Source organism: Melopsittacus undulatus, chromosome 12 (genome assembly GCF_012275295.1).
Source record: "Melopsittacus undulatus isolate bMelUnd1 chromosome 12, bMelUnd1.mat.Z, whole genome shotgun sequence".
Lineage (NCBI taxonomy): Eukaryota > Metazoa > Chordata > Aves > Psittaciformes > Psittaculidae > Melopsittacus > Melopsittacus undulatus.
In genome coordinates this window covers 2,773,691-2,793,934 of record NC_047538.1, presented here as the reverse complement: position 1 = coordinate 2,793,934, position 20,244 = coordinate 2,773,691, and the positions used below count along the sequence as shown (strand labels likewise).

Sequence of the window (20,244 nt, the reverse complement as noted above, 5' to 3'; positions counted from 1 at the left end):
TATGGGGTAGGGACAACGCTTTGGGAGTATGGTGCATGAGAGTCAGCAGGCAAGGAGGATGCTTTGGGGTTTTGAGATCCCATCCTGATGTTAAAGGGCCTCATAATCCCAGGTTTGTAGCCAATCCCTCCCAAATTCCCCTATGTCCACCAAAAACCCACCTCCTGCAGAGGAGACCAGCTCTCCAGCATAACAGGGATGCAGATCCCCTTCCTTGTGCAAATCCTTTTACACCTTCTCCCTTTGCAGCCACCCCAACTGCTCTTTCTCTCCTTTCCATTACAACCCAATCACAGCATTTCCCTGTGCTAACCTGGCCCCTCTGCCCTCATCCAGCAGGAACCAGCACCAGGAACTGAAACCTGCCCCTGCCTAAGGCATCATTTATCCCTGTACAACCCCAAGGGCTATTATAAGCCTAAAACCACGTTTGGGGAGCCTATTTCTTTCCAAGCAGTACTTTTTTGAGGTGTAAAAGTGCAGCTGCACCAGCTGCTGTGAGGCCACGAGTGATGCTGGAGATGGAGAGGGAAATGCTCCCCCAAAATGGTCACACATCCCACTTTACACCCCTCTTTTTGCCCCAAAGATGATTTCTAACCCCGTTTTCCCTGCAGTTACAGCTCTGCTGTGTTTTCCCTGCCCCAAAGGAGTGCTATTGAATTCCAGCAGCGCATGACCCTGCAGGGAGTTGGTGGGGGACAGCTGCATCCACAAAGGGCATCCCACGCCAGGACAAGACTTACATGAAAACAAAGGCGATTAAAGCCATGGCTGTCCCCAGTGCAGGTGACTTACGCACCCCCTGGCCCATGCAGCACCCAGGGGATGGGGCGAGCACCCACCTTGCTCCTTCCACCCTCCCTAAAACAAGATTAAAGCCACATTTCCCAGCTAAGCAAATGCAACCCTTCAGGAAGGGAAACAAAACCCCACCGAGCCCGGCGCTGGCACGGCCCCAGCTCAGCTCCTGTGTCACACTGAATATTTTACAGCGTGGGTTTCTGGGTGGTTGGTCACATCAGTGTCTCTTTGTGCTCAGGGGGAAAAAAAGCACACCCCCGAGGTTCTTATAAAAGCAACCCCCCCCCCCTCGTGGGTGTCTTGGGGTGCTTTTCCCCCCCACACTGACTCATGCTCCATCACCGGGAAGCACGGCTGGGCATTGCTCACACCCAGCCCGGAGGCTGAAAGCCTGGAGGTGGGATTAAGCCAGGCTTTGGTTGATCTCCTCCCAGCAGCCAGGCTTTATAAATCCCCTTGTGCCAGCCGTCACAGCACCCAAGGGTGCCCCAGGGCCCTGCCAGCAATGGCGCAGCAGCGCCGCGTCCAGCTTTCCACCCAGCGTCCCACCAGCACCGTCTGCGTGCTGGGCACCGAGCTCTCCCTGGATGTCTGCGGGTAAGCTGGGAGGGGGGAAACACATTAAAACCTGTTGCTTTGATCCCATTAATCAAGCTGATAAATCAGGGCAGGGTGGGGGGGATGCTGCTGCTTGGGATGTTATTTCCAGGGGATGCTGAGTTCTGGGAAGACAGGGATGCTCAGAATTGTGGTGCACCTACCAAGCAGTGACCCCTCCAAGGGGGATTTTGGGGTGCAAAACCCCCCTCCCCTGGGAGCTTTAAGTGATGTCTGAAGCTGAGTGTCACATCCCAGCCCTAGGGCCTCTTGCAATAAGGAATTATTTCCCTGTTTCTGGGGAGCATAGGGTGAAACCACCGTGGAGCTGCTGGCCAGGGTGTCACCTCCTGGCACCGAGTGTTTCAGCTGCCTCCCTGGCTCCAGCCCAAGCTCAAATGCTTTTCAGCAGCTAGTTTTGCTTTTTGCTTCCTTAAAGCCCTACCCGAGCCTTCCTCAAACCCCAATTTGAGGTTTGAATTTTCCTCTAACACATCCAAACCCATTGCACTGCCACTGCTGACAGCTTCCCATCCTCTCCTGCTGCCCCTGGGGTGGGTTTTTCCATGCTTCCCTCCTCATAGGTCAGGATTTATGCTCCTTGGCCCATCGCCCGTGGTCTCTTGCACCAGGGAGGAGCCATACGAGCTGCAGCCTGCATGGCCATGCAGTGTTGCTTTGCTCTTAAGGGGATGCAACTGGTCAAGGCATGGAAATATGACTATTCGGGAAGGCCAACACCATAAAAACCAACTCCCAAACAGCTCCAAGGTTTTGCTGCAAAGGTTTTTACTGCAGGATTTGTTGAAATTGCGTTGGAAATTGTTGCTGCAGTTTACATCATTTGATGCAGTTGAATATTGCAAGGTCCTGTGTGTGTCGCAGGTTCTGTTGCAATGCATATTGTGGGATTTGCTGCTCCTCAAGGATTTGTTGCCTCCAGCAGGATTTGCTGTAATCCCCTTTGCTGGGATTTGTTGCATTTGCCTTTTGCAGGATTTGTTGTAATCACGTTCCGTAGGATTTGATGCATACTGAAGGACTTGGAGCACTTGCCTGTTGCAGGATGTGCTGTGTGTTGAAGGACTCGTTGCAGTTGTGTTTTGCACCACTTGTTGCCATTGCACATTGCAGGATCTGCTGCTTATTGAAGGGTTTCATAGAGCCATAGGATCCCAGACTGGTTTGTGTTGGAAGGGTCCTTAAAGCTCCTCCAGCTCCAAACCCTTCCACTGGAGCAGCTTGCTCCAAGCCCCTGTGTCCAACCTGGCCTTGAGCACTGCCAGGGATGGGGCAGCCACAGCTTCTCTGGGCACCCTGTGCCAGCACCTCAGCACCCTCACAGGGAAGAGCTTCTGCCTAAAAGCTCATCTCAGTCTCCCCTCAGGCAGGTTCAAGCCATTCCCCTTATCCTGTCCCTACAGGCCATTGTCCCAAGCCCCTCTCCAATGGTTACTCTGCAGGATTCCTTACCTAGTGCAGTATTTCCTGCTTGCGGCAGGATTTGCATCCCCTGCAGATGGTCCCACCCTGCAGCATTACCTCAGTGCCCTGTTTGGGGCTCTCAATTTGCTTTTCCCTTCCCAGATCCGCACCCAAAGATGCCGTCACCTTCCACGTGCAGGGAACACCAGGAGTGAAGGTCTATGTGGTGCATGATACACAGAGCATCAAGATGCCCTCCACTGTGAGCCGCTGGCCCCTGGCTGCCGGTGCTGAGGTGCTGCTGTCCATGGATGCTCTCAGCAAGGACGTGGGTGATGAAAAGGTGGGTGCTGGTGCCCCCGCAGGATTCAACCCTGCTTTGCATCGCGCTGAGCATCATGCTCCTTGTTGCAGGTCAGGATTTCCTATTTCGGGGAGGCCGGTGGGGTGCCGGTGGGCAGAGCCATGCTGTACCTCACCTGCGTGGGTAAGTGAGCGTGGGGAACCCCAAACTGCGGTGCTGGTGGGGATGTGCCCCCTCAGCACCCCTCTCCCTGCAGAGGTCTCGCTGGATGCTGACACCACCCGCAGTGGGACGGTGAGCAGGACGCTGCTGGATAAGGTACAAAGTGGGGTGGGAGCCCAGAAGGACCACTGTGGCATGGGGAATGTGGTGACTGACCCCCCCCAGCCCTGCTTTGTCCATCCCTTCCCCAGGCAACATGGACATGGGGTCCTGATGGACACGGGGCCATCCTGCTGGTGAACTGCGACCGAGATGATCCCACAGCCAAGATGCTGGATAACAGCGACACTGCCATCCGCTCTTACGATGGTACCAGCACATCCCATGAAACAAACCTCATTTTTCCTACTTTTTGCCCCCCAGATCTCCCTTTCTTACACCCCTTTCCAACCCCAGACCTGAAGGACATGTCACAGATGGTGCTGCGTACCCGAGGGCCCCGCACCATCTTCACTGGCCACCGCCTCATCCTCCACATAGACTATAGTGATGCTGATAAAGTCGGTGTTTTCTACGGCAGCAGTGAGTGCCCAACACTGGGGTTTGGGGGGAAACACCCCTAATTACTGGGGTTCAAGCAAAATCCTTGCGGCAGAGCGGGTACCACTTCTGCAGCATTCATCCTCCATCCCACACTGGGGTTTATCTGATGCACAGGATGATGCCCCCTCTGTGCATGTTCCATGGGATCATATACCCCTTTTGGGGAAGGTTTTAGCAAGGAAAATAGTGCTAAAATGATGGAGAAAAGGAGGTTCAGCTGCTAAAAGGGGTTGTACCCACAGATAGTGCTGCACTGGAGGAGTACAAGCACGTCCTGGGGGGCTCAAAGCTTGCCTACACCATCAAACACAGCCAGCATCAGGAGGAGAGCATCTTCTACGTGGAGGGACTTGCCTTCCCTGATGTTGACTTTTCAGGGCTGGTGGCTTTCCATGTCACACTGCTGGAGAGCTCGGAGAAGGTACCAGCAGTGGTGGGGTTGGGTTGAGCCATGGTGGAGGCAGCGGAGCCCAAACGCTGTCCCTCTGCCATCCAGGGACTGCTGGAGGCTCCCATTTTCATGGACACCGTGGTATTCCGCATGGCTCCGTGGATCATGACCCCCAACACCGCAGCACCGCTGGAGGTCTTTGTCTGCAGGTGGGTGCTGGGTGGGTGGCCGCATCCTGCCTGATGCTGGATCAATCCTATGTCCCGTTTCCTTTCCCAGTGTGGACAACAATGAGGACTTTGTGGCGGCTGTGGGTGCTGTGGCCGAGAAAGCCAAGTGCCCGCTCACTGTGTGCCCGCTGCTGAAGAACCGTGAGGACCGCTGGATCCAGGTGGGTGCAGGATGATGCCCAGCACCAGCCCCGCTGCAGCAGCTCTTTCCCATCTTCTCCATCCCTTCCTTCTCTAGGATGAAGTTGAATTTGGCTACGTGCAAGCTCCCCACAAGACCTTCCCTGTCGTCTTTGACTCGCCCCGTGACCGGGGGCTGAAGGATTTTCCTGTCAAGAGCATCCTGGTACCTGATCCCTACCTTCTTGCTTCTCAGAACACATAAAGCTTTGCAAATCCATAGAAAACGTGACAAATCTCGATTTTCCTGGCGTTTTTGGGAAGGGAAGATCCAGCACAGAGGATGATTTGGGAATGATGCACTTTGGATGCTCACAGACTTTTCCTTTTAACCTTTGCCACATTTTCCCCCCTATCCAGGGCCCTGATTTTGGTTACGTGGCCCGGCAAGCACCGGAGGGTTCTTCCAGCTTGGATTCCTTTGGGAATTTGGAGGTGAGCCCACCCTTGACAGTGCAGGGCAAGGAGTACCCCTTGGGCCGCATCCTGATTGGGAGCAGCTTCCCCAGGTGAGATGCAGGTCAAAGGAAAGGAGAAACACCCTCCAAAAAGACATTTATGGACCATTTGGTTTGGATACAAGCAGAGCATCCTTTTGGGCACCCCAAAAATGTCACCTCCCTCCTTGTGCCCCCCAGGTTCGGTGGCAGGAGGATGGCAAAGGCTGTCAAGGACTTCCTCATTGCACAGAAGGTGCAGGCGCCGGTGGAGCTGTTCTCGGACTGGCTTGCTGTTGGCCATGTGGATGAGTTCCTCAGCTTCGTCCCTGCTCCTGACCGGAAGGTAACGAGTCCCATGATGGGGAAGAAGTGGGGTGAAACCTTTCTATCCCCCCCCAGCCTCATCCCTTCTCCCTCCTCAGGGTTTTCGGCTGCTCCTGGCCAGCCCCAGTGCCTGTTACCAGCTCCTCAAGGAGAAGCAAGAGGAGGGCTTTGGCGAGGCAGCGATGTTCCATGGTAGGGGGAGATGGAAAACAGGGCTCAGTGGGTTAATTTTTCCCTTTTTCCTGCAAAATGCAATGGGATGGGTGGATGCACAACCTCCCCCCCCCCCCCCCCCCCCCCAACCCATCTTGTGGCTGGGAAGTGCTGCCAGCAGCAAGGATGGGGCAGAATTGAGTATAAAGCTGTACAGATTTGATGCCCCTGGTTGGGATGGAGCTCACTGCAGTGACCCTGAAATGGGCGATGCTCCTGGATGAGAGCAGGGAGACTCATCCCAAACATGCTGGGGGAGGAATTCCTGCCCAGTTATTGTGCTGCAGGGCTGGAAGGGGTGCCCAGGACAACCATAACCGAGATCCTGGCTGACGAAGGGCTCCGGAAATTCAATAGTTATGTGCAGGTGAGGAAGGGGAGCATGGGAATCCTTTCCACCCATCCCTATCTCCCTCTGTGTCCTTGCATCCCTCTGTCCATACTTCCATTCTTCCCTCCGTCTACCCATCCTTCCATCCATCTCTCCATCCCCTCATTCCTTATTGTCCATCCCTCTGTCCCTCCATTCACCCATCTCTCTGTCCATCCATTCTTCTCTCCATCTTTCATTCCTCCACCCATCCCTATGTCCGTCTTTCCAATCCTGTATCCCTCTATCTGTCCATCCATCCTTCTATCTCTTTGTCAGTCCATCCATCCATCCATCCATCCATCCATCCATCCATCCATCCCTCCCTCCCTTCCTCCACTTCTCTGTTTCTCCATCTAGCCCTTTGTCCACCCCTTCCTCCTTCCACCCCTTCCTCCTTCATCTGCCCATCCCTTTGTCCCTCCATCTCTCCATCCCTCCCTCCCATCAGAGCTGCATCAACTGGAACAGGGACATCCTGAAGCGGTCTCTGGGCCTATCCGAGCCGGACATCATCGACATTCCCCAGCTCTTCCGAGGTGACACTGCCCATGGCGCTGAAGCTTTCTTCCCAGACATGGTGAGACCCTCAGCACCCTCCTCTCTGCTGCAAACACCCCTTTTGGGTTGAAAACACTGGCTTTTGGTCTGGCTGCAGGTGAACATGCTGGTGCTGGGCAGGCACTTGGGCATCCCCAAGCCCTTTGGACCGCAGGTGGGTGGGCAGTGCTGCCTGGAGGAGCGGGTGCGGGCACTGCTGGAGCCCCTGGGCCTCACCTGCACCTTCATCGATGACTACTTCTCCTACCATGTCCTCTCTGGAGATGTCCACTGTGGCACCAATGTCCGCCGTAAGCCCTTTGCCTTCAAATGGTGGCACATGGTGCCTTGAGGTAGCTTCAGCCCCCGCATCCCCGTCCCCATCCCACAAGTGCCTTCAGCGGTGGTGGCCGTCGGCCTGTCCGAAATAAAGCAGGGCTGCAGGTTTCTCCTCTTTGCTGGTGCAGGGTTTGCAGCTGGGGTTTCAAGGGGAAGGTGTGCTCCTGGGGTGACTCCTGGTGGTGGTGCAGCCAGGAAGTGATGATGGTTAAAGGGGGAGATGAAACATGGGGAGTGGGGTTATGGTGCCCTGGGGGCTGCTGCAGTGCTGCAGGTGCAGAGTGCACATGGGTATGCCCCAGAACATGTGTACAAAGCTGTGTGCATACCAGCAACGTGTATGTGTAGAATGCACATACGTATGCACAAGTCTATGTTCATGCACCAAAAAGCATGCGCATGGGTGCACAAAACCCTGTTGATGCAGAAATGCACGTGCATGGGTGCACAAAACCATGTTCATGCAAACATGCACGTGTGTGCACAAAAACATGCTGATGTTCTAAAATGTGCATGCACGTGTACAGAAAGAGATACACATGCATGTGCACAGAAAACCATGTGAATGCACCAAAATGCACACGCATGCACGCACAGATCCATGTCCGTGCGCTAAAACACACATGCATGTGTGCACAAGCCCACATACGTGCATACAGTCACCTCTGCACAGAGCTACAGGCATGTAGAAATCACCTGTGCATGCAAACCCACCATGCATGCATGCAGGGAATCATGCCTGCATGCCCTAAACCCAAAGGCATGCACATGTTCACACCTGTAAAGCCACATGCATGCACAAAACCACGTATGCATGCATGTCCATGCTCAGCTGTGTGTGCAGGATGTGCCTGCATCCTGCCTATGTAATGTTACAGGGCAATATGGAATATTGGATGGGGAGGGACTATCTTGGGATGGAGGGTGCTGTCCGCAGCAGGATGGTGCCCTCTAATGGTTTTGGGGGTGAAAAGGCATCCCCCTGCCCATGTCCTTTGGGTTCAATGCACTCCATTGAGCTCAGCTATCACAAGCAGGGGGGAGCAGGGGGTGTACAACAATGACAGCCTTTATTTAAACATTTCCTCCAAGAAATATAAAAAACCAAACCATGAAGAAGACAATTCCAGCACTAACCCAGGCCCTGCTGCTAAATGACGCGGCATTCCCACATCCTCCTGCCTTGGGATCATGGTTCCTTCCCGGAGCCTCCTCCGACCCACGGCCGGAAAGGGGAGTTTAACCAGGCTAAAACCATGTCACTTTCGGGCAGGATGGAGCCAAAATGATGCTTTTTGGAGGGGTAAAACTGGGGCTTTGGGCAATTTCTTCACCCCATTTTATTGGGGCTGCAGCTCCACTTGTGCCACAACCCCCCAAAAATGACTATTGCTGAAAGAGTGGAATATTTCACTTTTCCACCCAACTGCAATCCCAATCCTGGATCTTTGCTTTCTAAACAGCCCCCCCCCCAAAAAAAAAACCAACCCCCAATCCCAAAGGAAACGAAAAAACCCCACTTTGTTTTACTGCAAAACTCCCCAAACAGGGCAAACGCTGCCCCTGAGCCCCCCCCCAATAACTCAAAAGAACCCCTAAAAAGACAGAACTCAAAGTCAAAACCACCCTTGGGTTGCGTGGAGGCAGAGCCAGGCTCTGCTAAAGGCACCTCGTTTCTCCAGCACAGTGCACAGCGTCATAGGAGGGGCTTTGGGCTTGAGACCAGGCAGAGTTAACGGGAATTAAATCCTAATGGATCAATAATGCCAAGAATGAGCTTTTAGGGGCTCCCCTCTTCATACCTGAGATCTCCCTGGGGTGGGCGAGGGCTGCGATAGCTGGAGGGGAGCCCCAAAAGGATGCTGGGGATGGGTTTGACCCATTGCGGGGGGGTGAGATCCGTAGCCTGAATCCCTCCGGGAACAGGGATGCTGGAAGAGGGGGGAACCCCCCCAAAATGAAAGCACCCAAAGCAGGGGGAATATGGGAAAAATGCTAAAACATTGGGATATTAAAGGGGGAAAGAAGCGTTTTGCTGCTGCTCTTCAGGTCCCCAGTGGTATCCCGAGCCCGCAGCCAGGGAATGTGGCGCAGCCAGGGAATGTGGAGCGGGAACAGGGGAAAATAAAAAAGGTGGGGAAAAAATACAAATAAACCCCAAAATAATTACAAAAAAAAATACCCCCCCCCAAAACTAAGCCTGGATGGGCCAAAAGATCCTGCTACGGGTTGGGAATGCAGAAAGCCATGGGAAGGGGGAAATAACCCCCCCCAAAGCTTTGGGAATGGGATAACAGGTAGTTAAATCCGTGGCTGGCTTGGAAAAGCGGGGTTTGGGGGGGGTCCTGGCTGGGTTTTGGGGGGGTCCCGGCGGGTCTGGGGTCCCTCAGATGGTGCGGGGGTTGTACTCGGGCAGCTTGCGCAGCTTCTCCTTCTCGGCATCGGTCTCGTCGCGGGCGATCACCAGGGAGTGGGCATAGCCCATGGCCACCTGTGGGAGGGCAACGGGGAAACTGAGGCACGGGGCCATGTGCCTCCTGCCCCCCCTTTTCCATCCAGGGCCATGTTTGAGCACCCCATTGCTGTGATGAGTGGTGCATGGCCTCAGCTGACATGTTTGGGTAAGGGGAGGCTCCCGCACACCCTCCCTTTAATGCACCCCATGGGTGTCATGAGCTGTGTACGGCCTCAGCCTTCCTCTTTGTTTAAGGGGAGGCCTCCACACACCCTCCTTTCAATGCCCCATCACTGTGGTGAGTTGTGTACGGCCTCCGCTGACATATTTACTTAGAGGGGAAGATCCCTTGTGCCCTCCCTCCAGCACCCCATGGGTGTCATGAGCTGTGTATAGCCTCACCCACCATCTTTATTTAATGTGGGCCCTCCCACATGCCATCCCTTTAGCACCCCATGGGTGTGAGGAGTTGTCTCCAGCCTCAGATGACATTTATTTAAGGGGAGGCCCCCACACACCCTCCCTGCAGCACCCCACGAGTGTGATGAGCTGTGTACAGCCTCAGCCACTGTAGTTATTTAAAGGGGGCCTCACACACCCTCTAATGCATCCCATGGGTGTCATGAGCTGCGTATGGCCTCAGCCCTCCTCTTTAAGGAGAGGCCTCCACACACCCTCCCTTCAGCGCCCCATGGGTGTGATGAGCTGTGTACAGCCTCAGCCACCGTATTTATTTAAGGGGAGGCTCTCATGTGCTCTCCTTCCAGCATTCCATGGGTGTGAGGAGCTGTGTATGGCCTCAGCTGCTGTGCTTATTTAAGGGGAGGCTCCCACCCACCCTCTCTCCAGCACCCCATGGGTGTGATGAGCTATGTACAGCCTCAGCCACTGCAGTTATTTACTGGGGTCCCCCCACTCACCTGCTCAGTGTAGATCCCATCCAAGGTCTTTACCTCTTGGGCAGCCGTCGAGGATTTGGGCTTGTGGTCCCCGTAGCCCTGTCAAGTGCATCCCATGGAGAGGGGGGAAAATCAATGCAGGAGTTGTGGGAAGCACCCAGTCCCTCTCACTCGCAGCTGAGGGGGGGGTTTGGGGATCAAGGGGTTGGGGGTCCCCACTAAACCCTTCTCACCAGTTCCCCAAAGGTGGGTGAGGGCCCCCAGCTGATGGTGCTCTCATCCGCTGCCACGATGATGCTGCTCTTCCTGCAGTGGATGCGAGGTACGGTGACCCCTTGTCCCCCCCCAACCCACCTCACACTCCCGAACCCCAGCCAACTGGGGTGGTTTGGGAGGGGGCTGGACTTACCCACAGGCCAGGCTGCGGATCTTCCAGCCGCAGAGGTCCTGTACAGCTTTAGGGTACATGGTGGACTCCCGGGAGGTGTTGGTGGCACCCCAAAAGAACAAGCCACCTGCAAACCCCAACGTCACCAGTCAAGACACCCCCAAACCACCCCAGATTGATGTTTTAGACCCCCCCAAGGCCTGACCTGTCTCGCTGACGGCGAAGGAGCACGTGTAACCAGCATAGATCTGCGCTGCTCCGCGTCCTGGGAAGTCGAAGAGCTTGACCAGCCGAGGCACCATCTCATCCTTCTGCTCAGCGTGGCCCAGGCGCCCGTAGCCCCCAAAGCCCCAGGAGAAAACGCGCTTCTGAGAGTCCAGGACGAGCTGGGGATGGAGAAACATCACCTCTGAGCATGAGCAGCTGAGACCCAACCCACTCGGTGCAGGGGGAGCTGCGGCAGCCACAGCAAACAGCATCGACTGCGGAGTATGGCAAGGGATGGATGCAGGCTGCAAATCTCAGTCCTTACATGCAGGCTGCAAATCTCTATCCATAAATGCAGGCTGCAAGTCTCTATGCTTATATGTACACTGCAAAACTTTATCTTTAAAAGCAGGCTGCAAATCTCAGTCCTTAAATGCAGGCTGCAAATCTCAGTCCTTTAATGCAGGCTGCAAATCTCAGTCCTTAAATGCACGCTGCAAGTCTCTATGCTTATATGCACACTGCAACACTTTATCTTTAAATGCAGGCTGCAAATCTCAGTCCCTAAATGCAGGTTGCAAATCTTCAGCCTTGAATTCATGCTGCAAATCTCTGCCCTGAAATGCAAGCTGCAAATCTTAATCTTTAAATGCAGGCCTCAACTCTTTAGCCTGAAATGCATGCTGCAAGTATTTACACTTATATGCACAACACAGATCTCTATACATGCACACTGCAAATCTTTATCCTTAAATGCAGGCTGCAAACCTCAACCCTTGAACGCACCCTGCAAATCTGAAGCCTTAAAAGCATCCTGTAAATACCTATCCATAAACCCACAGGACAACACTTTACCCTTAACTGCAGGCTGCAGATCTGGACCCTTAAATGCAGGCTGCAAATCTTCATCCTTAACGTGCCTGCTGCAGAACTTCTTCCTTAAAACTCCAGCCTCAAATATGTGCTGCAGATCTTTATCCTCCCATGCACCCTGCAAACGCTTATCCTTAAAAGCTCCCACAAGCATTTCCCCTTCAATCCAGGCTGCAACGCTTTATCCATGCCATTCCTTAGTGCTGCAGCAGCCAATGCCTACCGTGTGGTTGGCCCCGCATGCCACGTCCCGCACCACCACGTTGGGGACGGGCAGGATCTGCCCATCTTTGGTCTTCTCAATGAAGATGGCCACACGGCGCGGCACCAGCTCACAGTCATACTCTATCCGCTGTGCCCGGGCAATGAACTTCCCATCAGAATTATGCCCTGGGGGGGGTGAGTATTGGGATGAACACGGGGTATCCCCAGCCCTGCATCCCACTGTTCCCAAACCAGCTGCATTAATCCCCTTCTCTTGCAAACCCCTTTTTATTTGCAGCTCCCACCCCACTGCTTTTGCTGGAGGTGAATGGGAGCAGTGATGCTTTGCTTGCCCAGATGGGGAACCTGAGGAAGGGAGCTTTTCCCCCTCTCCCAACCCTATAACAGCCCAAGGAATTGACAAATCCCACCCCAAACCAGCACCGTACCCAGCTGCCCATACTCAGGGCACCCAAAGGAGTAAAGGTTTCCTTTGCAATCCATGATCATGCTGAATTCGGCACCACAGGCCAGTTTGGTGATGGGCTGCCCGTTGTACATGATCTGTGGGAGAAGCCAAGAAAAGAGGTTAGGAAAAACAAGCAGGCAAAGGCAAAAAAAGCTGATTTTCCACAAAGAACCCCCCAAATTCCTCAAATCTGGGGGGTTATTTTAAATCACTGCTGTTTATTCCCCAACTGCAGCTGCAAATGGATCTCTCCTGCAGTGGGATGCTCCAAAAGGGGTTTGGGCTCTGCTAAAGCTATTTTTCAGTGGAAAAAAAAAACCCAAATCTGCTGTCTTTTGACCCAAAAAGGTGAGGGAAAGCATGGGAAGGGGCAGAGATACCTGTGTGGGGCTGGGCACGGCGTCTGTCTGGTTCCCCAGCCCCAGCTGCCCCATCTTATTCTCCCCGAAGGCAAACACGGAGCCGTTCTCTGCAAGGCAAAAAACCCAACTAAACACCCAAAATGCAGTGTTTTTTTGGGGCAAAACGAGCCGATTTCAGCCAACTGATCTTAAACACGAGAGGGTTTTCCTTACCTGTGAGTGCCAGGGTGTGATTTCGACCGCAGGCTGCCAGCACGATGGCTTCACCCCCCAGCACCTCGATGAGCTTCGGCGCTTCCACCCTCTTCGTGTCCCCATGTCCCAGCTGCCCCTTTTCATTGCGACCTAACCCAAAATCAGTGTTTTTTGCAGCAAAAGGGGAAGAAGAAGCCTCCTGGTGTGCCCAGAGGGAGGGTCTGGGGTGTTTTTGGGGTACCAGTGCTCACCCCAGCTCCAGAGCTTGCCCTCGGTGGTGATGAGCAGGCTGTGAGCAGCGCAGGGTCCTGACACCACGCTCCGCACCTGAATACCTGAGAGGCACCCGTACCTGTGCGGCCCCCACAGGTTCTGGCCCAGATTCCGATAGGCAACTGTAAAAAGAAGCCAAAACAAGCCCAAAACCATGAATTAAGGAAACAATAATTACAATGAAGTGCATGGAAAAGGAGCAGGGAATGCATAATTCAATTGAAATGCATCAGAAATCAGCAGCGCCCTCATTTGGCTTTGGAGAAGATGGGTGCACCCCAGGCTGTGGCCCAGCTTATGGTACCCAACTGCACCTTCCCCTCCCAAATGATCAACCAAGGAATTAACCGAGTCTAAACGCACTAAAAATAAGCAGAAACAAAGAAATGAAACCAAAAAGCACTAAAATGCAGCAGGAAAAGCAATGAACTACAAATGCCCTCCAAATAAGCAGCGCCTTCAGTTTGTGTTGCAGGGGATGTGCTGCACCTCAGCCTCTGGCCTAGGCTGCAACGTGCAGCTGTAAAACAGCCCCCCCCAGATGCTAATTAATAACAGCAATTAAATAGAAAGGAACAGGACAATGAATTCACTACAAAGGCATCAAGAAGCAGCAACACCTTCGTTTCGCTCTGTAGGAGCCCTGGCGCATCCCAAGTGCTGGCTCTGACTGCAGCAGGAGCAACCCCCAGGTATCAATTAAATAACAATTAATCATCAATAACATAATAATTAATATAATATATTAATGTATTGATATAATAATTAATAATATGTCAATGATTACTAATGAGGCAGAGCTCTCACCTTGCTGCTTAGGCACTTCCTTGCGGCCGATCAAGTCCCAGTTGGTGGCCCCGAAGATGAGGAGCTGCCCCCGGCTCTTGGAGCCCTCGAGCTTCTGCAAGGAACCAGGAAACCATCAGTGACCCAGGGACAGGGAATATGGGGGACATCCGGGACATGGGGACATCAGGGATATGGAGGACTGGGAGGACACAGGGGACATCAGGGATACTGGGGACATCTGGGACATGGGGACATCAGGGACATGGGGGACCATCAATGATGTAGGGGATATGGGAGACATGGGGACTATCTGGGACATGGGGAACATGGGAGGTATCGAGGATGAAGGGAACATGGGGGACGACAGGGACACAGGGGTAAGTACACAGGAACAAAAGGGATGTGGGACGTGAGGAGCATCAGGGACATGGGGGACATCAGGAATGTGGGGGACAAAGAGGATCCAGGGGACGTCTGGGACAGGGGGCACATCAAGGACATGGGAGACACCGGGGATCTGAGGGACATTAGGATGCGGGGGACACTGGGAGACATCTGGGATGTGGAGGATGTGGGGAACATCGGGGGGAAATCTGGGACACTAGGGACAAGGCAGATGCAGGGGATGCTGTGGACATGGGGGATGTAGGAACACGGAGGGGGGGGATTCTGCAGTACTACCCCCAAAGCCAGTGCACCCCATTCCTCTGCAACCCCGAAATGGGGGGGGGGGGGCAATGAAGTGGCTCAATAAGGGGGAGCAGTGTCATGGGGTGCAAACGAAGGGGTGTGACTTTGGGGGTGCAACTTAGGGGGGGGCTGGGGACACATGATGAAGGTGGGTAAAGAGGGGGTGCATTGGGGGGTTGGAAGGTGTTAATGGGATGTATTAAGGGGTACAATAAGAGGGGTGCAATGGGGAAGGTACATCATGGGGTGCTCTTGGGGAGGGCTATATTGGGGTGCAATGGGGGGATAGGATGGGGGTACAATGGTGGGATGCAATGGTGGGGGCATTGGGGGTACTAAGGGTGGTGTTATATGGGATATTAGGAGGTGCAATGGGGGGTGCATTGGAGTGTGTATTGGGGTTTCAGTGGGGGGCTGCAATGCAGGGCTGCAAGGGGGGGGCTGTACTAATGGGTGCATTAGTGAGTGCAGAACGGGGGTGCACCAGGGGGTGCAATGGGGGGACTGCATTGTGGGGGCAAGGGGGTATAAATGGGTACAAGGGGGTATAACGGGGTGCCAGGGGGAACAAGGAGAGGTTAAAGGGGGGGTATAAGGGGGTACAGGGGGGATAAAGTGGGGGTACATGAGGTATAACAGGGTACAAGGGGGAGCTTAAAGGGGGGGAGATGCTGGGGGTACAAGGAGGTGCAGGAAGGTACAAGGGGGGGGTACCAGGGATACAGAAGGGAAGTTCAAGGGGGGATCCAGGGGGGTATAAGGAGGGGTTACAATGGGGGGTGCTGGGGGTACAAGGGGAAGCTACAAAGGGGGGTTCTGGGGTTACAAGGGGGGGGATTCCAAGGGTACAAGGGGAAGTTCAGGGGGTACAAGGGGGGGGTTCTGGGGTTACAAGGGGTGTCCGGGGGTTACAAGGGGGGTTTAGAGGGTACAAGGGGGGTCCGGGGATATAAAGGGGGTCCGGGGATACAAGATGGGGTTCCAGGGTCACAAGGGGGGCTTCCGGGGTCACAAGGGGGGCTCTGGGGGTACAAGGGGGGTTCCGGGGGTTACAAGGGGTCCAAGGAGGGGTCACAAGGGGGGTTCAGGGGGTCACAAAGGGGGTTCAGGGGGCACAGGGGGTTCCGTGTCTCTCACGATGCGCTCCTTGCTGTGCTCGGGCTCGCAGATGACGACGCTCGGGCCCCGTCCCGCTCCTCCCGCTCCCCCTCCAGGCCTCCCAGGCCTCCTCCCGCCGGGGCTCCCGTCCCGCGGCCTCCTCTCCCGCGGCGCCTCCTCCTCGCTGCTGCCCCCGCTGCTGCCGCCGCCGCGCTCAGCCCTCGGCCTGCGCCGAGCTCCCGCAGCCGGGCCCGGCCGCCGCCTCCCTGCTGCCGCCGCCCCGTTCCCGGGGGCCGCTTCCCAGGGCGGCCCCGCCGCCTTCCTGCGGGGCATGGAGCCTGCAGCGGGAGCCGCCGTCAGCGCCAGGCCCGGCCCGCGGGGGGAGATGGGGAGGAACGAGGGGGGGACCCCCCCGGACCTGAACTGCACTTGGGAGAGGGGGGAAATGGGGACAAAAGGGGAGGAAAAGGGGGGGTTTGGGGAAAGGGCCGGAGGGAAAAGGTTGGGAACGGGCGATTTGCAAAGCGGGGGGGGGGAACGGAGGATTTGGGGGGGCAAAAGGGGGTTGTAAAGGGGGGGTTTGGGGGTACACCGGGACAAAGAGGATGCGGGGGGGTCGCAAAAAGCCTGTTTGCAAAGGGGGGGTCAAATGCGGAGGTAAAGGGGGGGGGCAATAAAACGTCCCGGAGGCAACGATCCCCCCCCCCCAAAACAGTGCACGATGGGGGGGAGGGTAAAGGGGGATCATGTTGGGGGTCCCCGCTCCCCCCAAACCCCACCTGCTCGCGGGGGGGCCCCGCTTGTGCTCCGGCTGCCGCTGCCCTTTGCTATTGGCTTGGGTTGGCGGGGGGGGGGTTGCGGGGGGGGAAGTGATGGGGTTGGGGTTGCGGGGGGGGAATTGATGCTGGTTGGGGGTAGGGGGGGCAAAACCCAATCCCAGCCCCCGCGTGGCCCCGCTTTCTCCTTCCCCCCCCCCCCTTTTTACTTTAACTCTTTGATTTCCCCTTTATTATTGCTGGGAACAATGGGATCCCTGTCTGGCCCCAGCACCACGTGGATCCGCCTTCCTTCTCCTTTCTTCCCTTCCCTATTCCTTTTCTTTCCCAGGATTTTAACCCCCCCCATCCCTTTTTTCCCCTCCTCCTCCCCCCCCCCCCCCCATCCACCCTTATCCATCCCCCCCCCCCCCCAATTCCAAACCTGATTTTAGGGCGATGGGCGCAGCATAAAGAAAGCAACAACCCGAGGCCTTTGCAATGTTTGCGGTGCTGTTTCCTGTTGTGCAGAAAAAGGAGGTAAAGCTTCCCCCTTTCCTTCCCTTTTTCCCTTCGCCCTCCCTTAGCGCCCACCCACCAGAATGCACTTGAAATGTAAATACGAGCCTCCAGCACGAAGGCGGCGATACAAAACAGAAACACATGTACGGGCAGGAAGGGGAAGGAAGGGGAAGGGGGGGGTCACACACACAAATCGCCCTGCTTTAGGGAAGGAAGAGGCTGCAGGGTCCGGCTCGGCACGCACAGCTCCATCTTTAGGACAGGAAGACTCGAGAGCGCAGGAGGAAAAAGCTGTAAAGGAGGGTTCGTGCTCGGGAACAAGGGGGTTTTGCAAAGGGAAGAGCACAGGAGTGGGATTGGAAGGGGAAATAGGATCTGGTCCAAAGGGATTTCCTACACACCCCCCCCCCCCCCAGTGAACACTTAGTGCAAAGGGGGTTTCTCCCAAGAAATAAATGGACTTATCACCTTTATTGCACTGATTTTTCCTTATAAATAAATGTATATATTGCCTTTATTGCAGTGATTTTTCCCTATGAAATAAATGGGTTTATTTCCTTTATTGCAGTGATTTTTCCCTATGAAATAAATGGGTATATTGTCTGTATTGCACTGATTTTTCCCTATGAAATAAATGGGTATATTGCCTTTATTGCAGTGATTTTTCCCTATGAAATAAATGGGTATATTGCCTTTATTGCAGTGATTTTTCCATATAAATAAATGGACATATTGCCTTTATTGCAGAGATTTTTCCATATGAAATAAATGTATATATTGCCTTTATTGCACAGATTTTTCCCTATGAAATAAATGGTCATATTGCCTTTATTGCAGTGTCTCCCCCAATAAATAAATACACTCACTGCTGTTATTGCTGAGTGTTTTTCCCCCAAGAAATACACATTTTGCATTATTTGCTTTATTGCAATGTGGTTTTCCCCTGATAAATAAATGCACAGATTGGCTGTATTGCAGTATTTCTGTCATCCCCCCCCAAAATGAATGTACATTTTGCCTTCATTACAATGGTGTTCCAAAGGAAAGGAGCACTTCTCTCTGCTGCAAGGGAGGCTGTTTTACAGGAGCAAAGATTCCAAGGAAGCTGTGGCTGCCCTATCCCTGGCAGTGCTCAAGGCCAGGTTGGACACAGGGGCTTGGAGCAGCTGCTCCAGTGGAAGGTGTCCCTGCCTGTGGCAGGGGTTGGAAGTGGATGAGCTTTAAGGTCCCTTCATCCCAAACCATTCCATGATTCCATGGATATTTGATGCATTTGCACTTTGTGATGCATTTTCAAATGTGAAGACCCAGGCCCACAGGATGCTGGTGGGCACCAGTTGCAAAACCCGCCATGAAATTCCCAACTCCTGGAAAACCCTGGTGTTACTTCAGAACAAAACAACCTCCTCAGTGCTTTAAAGGGGATAAATAAATGAATATCTACTCACCGAATCATTCACGAAGCATCTCAGCGCGGCAAGCTCCAGTGCTCCGGCTGGGTTTGGAAGATCAAAGGTTGGATGGGGTAAAATCTGGGATGTATTCCCAAGGGAAGGAGGGAAAGAGGCGCCTCAGACCTTCAGCATCCCAAAAACCTGGTGGATTTAAAAGGGTTTTTGCTGCTGAGGAGTAATTTGGTGGTGAGAATTCCTCTCACCTATGGGATGTGTTGCAGCGTGCAGCCCAAGCGCCCGGCCAAATTCCCTTCCCAGGCACCTACTTGCCCCTTTCCTTGAAAATTTGGGATATTTTAGGAATTATTTAGCAGCTTTTAGCCCTAATTCTGGCCAAAAATGAAAACTGAAAGCATTGCTCCCAAGTAGCAGATGGGGGACTTGGTTTATTTAGGGGTTTTCCATGGTACCGATAGCAGCACGATGTAACTCAAGTGCTGCCAGTGCTGCAACCTGAGCTGTTGTTCCTAAAAACGGGGTTTTTCCCCCCAGAATGCCCACTGGGTTGGACAGGGTGGATGGGAAGGTTTGGAGGCAGTTGCATCAGGCTGCGGGTTAGACAGGTTTTTAACTTGGATAAGGAAAAACTGGTCTTACCTGTTCATTCCCAAGGGAGTCTGGGATGGGGAGCGACTCACCTTGGGTAACCTTGGCCTTGTTTCGCCTTCTGCTATCCCCGATCCGGCCGCGTTTGCATCCCCAGCCAATGGTATTGGGGTATCCCTGGGGATGGGGATCCTTGGATGTGCCCACAGCAATGGGAAAAGGGGCTTGCAGCAAGAGCCTCTGCGGGAATCCTGCTGTCCAGGGCAGAGGGTGCAGCGTGGGAATGGGATCCAGGGGCATTTGCATGCCCTGCCCGCAGCCAGGGAGCCAGAAACCGGCTGGTGCATCCCGTGGGAGATGCTGCAATGAATCCAGGTCCCTTTCCAGGCTCCTTTTGCAGCGCCAGGGTCTTTAAGCAAGGGGTTTGGGTGCTTTGGGAGGGGATTTGTCCTCCAGGAGAAGTGCACATGGAGTTTTCCCAAGCATTTAGTGCAAGTGAGAGGGGAATTGAAGCCTCCGGCCAGAGGGATGCTGATGGGAGATGGGGCTCCAGGAGGATTTCGCTGGGAATTGCATGGCTGGGAGATGTGGAGGAAGCAAGGGATGGGCTGAACGGATGAATGGTGCTTCCAAGCTTGCATCCACACGCCCTGCAAGGCGGGTTTGTGCACCTCTGAGGGGGTTTTGTTGGGACACCGGTGAGCAAACCAGTCCAGCTGCTCTGCTGCATCCTTGTGCCGTGCACCGAGAGCTTCTGGGGCCTCCCTGCAAGGCTTCCCCAAGGAAAAAGCTCTGGAGAAGCTGGGATACCTCTTGGAAAAGGTGTCCCAAAGCCTTCCCGGGGAGGATGCCAGCAGAGGGCATCCCTGGACCGGCTCCATCACCCCAATTACATCGATCTCTCTCTCTCTCTCTCTCTCTCTCTCTCTATATGTATATATATATGGATTCACATGGGTTGATTACACTTAAACCACCACCTCCCTCCGTGCCCATCACCTGAGTCACACACAGCACCCAGTGCACTCCAGTGGATATTTAAACGCCAAATGCTTCAAGTTCCTTGAAAAAGCCTCTGTTCACACCCATAAAAACAGGTTTATTGGGTTCCTCTGCTCCATATGGTAAAGCTTTGTGGGGAGG

The 20,244-nt window shown here is 54.2% G+C and overlaps 2 protein-coding genes across 5 annotated transcripts; one reads left to right on the top strand and one right to left on the bottom strand.

Moving 5' to 3' along the window:
- The first annotated feature begins 23 nt into the window (after window positions 1-23).
- LOC101870998 (protein-arginine deiminase type-1) lies at window positions 24-7,037 on the top strand. Of its 4 annotated transcripts, XM_005145418.3 has the most exons (17): window positions 24-789; window positions 1,239-1,401; window positions 2,989-3,169; window positions 3,241-3,313; window positions 3,387-3,448; window positions 3,544-3,661; window positions 3,749-3,874; window positions 4,138-4,316; window positions 4,392-4,495; window positions 4,566-4,677; window positions 4,755-4,862; window positions 5,057-5,205; window positions 5,335-5,479; window positions 5,559-5,652; window positions 5,961-6,040; window positions 6,495-6,623; window positions 6,702-7,037. In XM_005145418.3, exons 1-17 carry the CDS (start codon window positions 747-749, stop codon window positions 6,933-6,935), a joined length of 2,100 nt encoding a protein of 699 aa, XP_005145475.3. In that variant the 5' UTR covers window positions 24-746; the 3' UTR covers window positions 6,936-7,037. The 4 variants fall into 4 exon arrangements, 3 of the variants coding, with proteins under 3 accessions (XP_005145475.3, XP_033924536.1, XP_030901576.2); XM_034068645.1 differs by having other exon boundaries at window positions 24-1,401; XM_031045716.2 differs by lacking the exon at window positions 6,702-7,037 and having other exon boundaries at window positions 5,933-6,040; window positions 6,495-6,620.
- Window positions 7,038-7,973: 936 nt separating this feature from the next.
- Window positions 7,974-17,273, bottom strand: RCC2 (regulator of chromosome condensation 2). The gene is made up of 14 exons (XM_034068646.1): window positions 17,178-17,273; window positions 17,025-17,099; window positions 15,864-16,162; window positions 14,055-14,148; window positions 13,226-13,369; window positions 12,993-13,124; window positions 12,798-12,886; window positions 12,398-12,512; window positions 11,968-12,134; window positions 10,870-11,050; window positions 10,686-10,791; window positions 10,510-10,582; window positions 10,298-10,375; window positions 7,974-9,413 (listed from the first exon to the last, which is right to left on the bottom strand). The coding sequence occupies exons 1-14, from the start codon at window positions 17,242-17,244 to the stop codon at window positions 9,309-9,311; spliced, it is 1,725 nt and encodes a 574-aa protein (XP_033924537.1). The 5' UTR covers window positions 17,245-17,273; the 3' UTR covers window positions 7,974-9,308.
- Window positions 17,274-20,244: the final 2,971 nt, after the last annotated feature.

Excerpts from the sequence above, each read along its gene's own strand:
- LOC101870998 (XM_005145418.3), top strand. The coding sequence starts at position 747 with ATGAAAACAAAGGCGATTAAAGCCATGGCTGTCCCCAGTGCAG. Across the intron at positions 3,875-4,137 it reads CGGTGTTTTCTACGGCAGCA|ATAGTGCTGCACTGGAGGAG; the intron begins GTGAGTGCCCAA and ends TTGTACCCACAG. Across the intron at positions 5,480-5,558 it reads TCCCTGCTCCTGACCGGAAG|GGTTTTCGGCTGCTCCTGGC; the intron begins GTAACGAGTCCC and ends CTCCCTCCTCAG.
- RCC2 (XM_034068646.1), bottom strand. The coding sequence starts at position 17,244 with ATGTGTTTCTGTTTTGTATCGCCGCCTTCGTGCTGGAGGCTCGTATTT. Across the intron at positions 12,135-12,397 it reads CCCTGAGTATGGGCAGCTGG|GGCATAATTCTGATGGGAAG; the intron begins GTACGGTGCTGG and ends CACCCCCCCCAG. Across the intron at positions 10,376-10,509 it reads CACCCACCTTTGGGGAACTG|GGCTACGGGGACCACAAGCC; the intron begins GTGAGAAGGGTT and ends TGCACTTGACAG.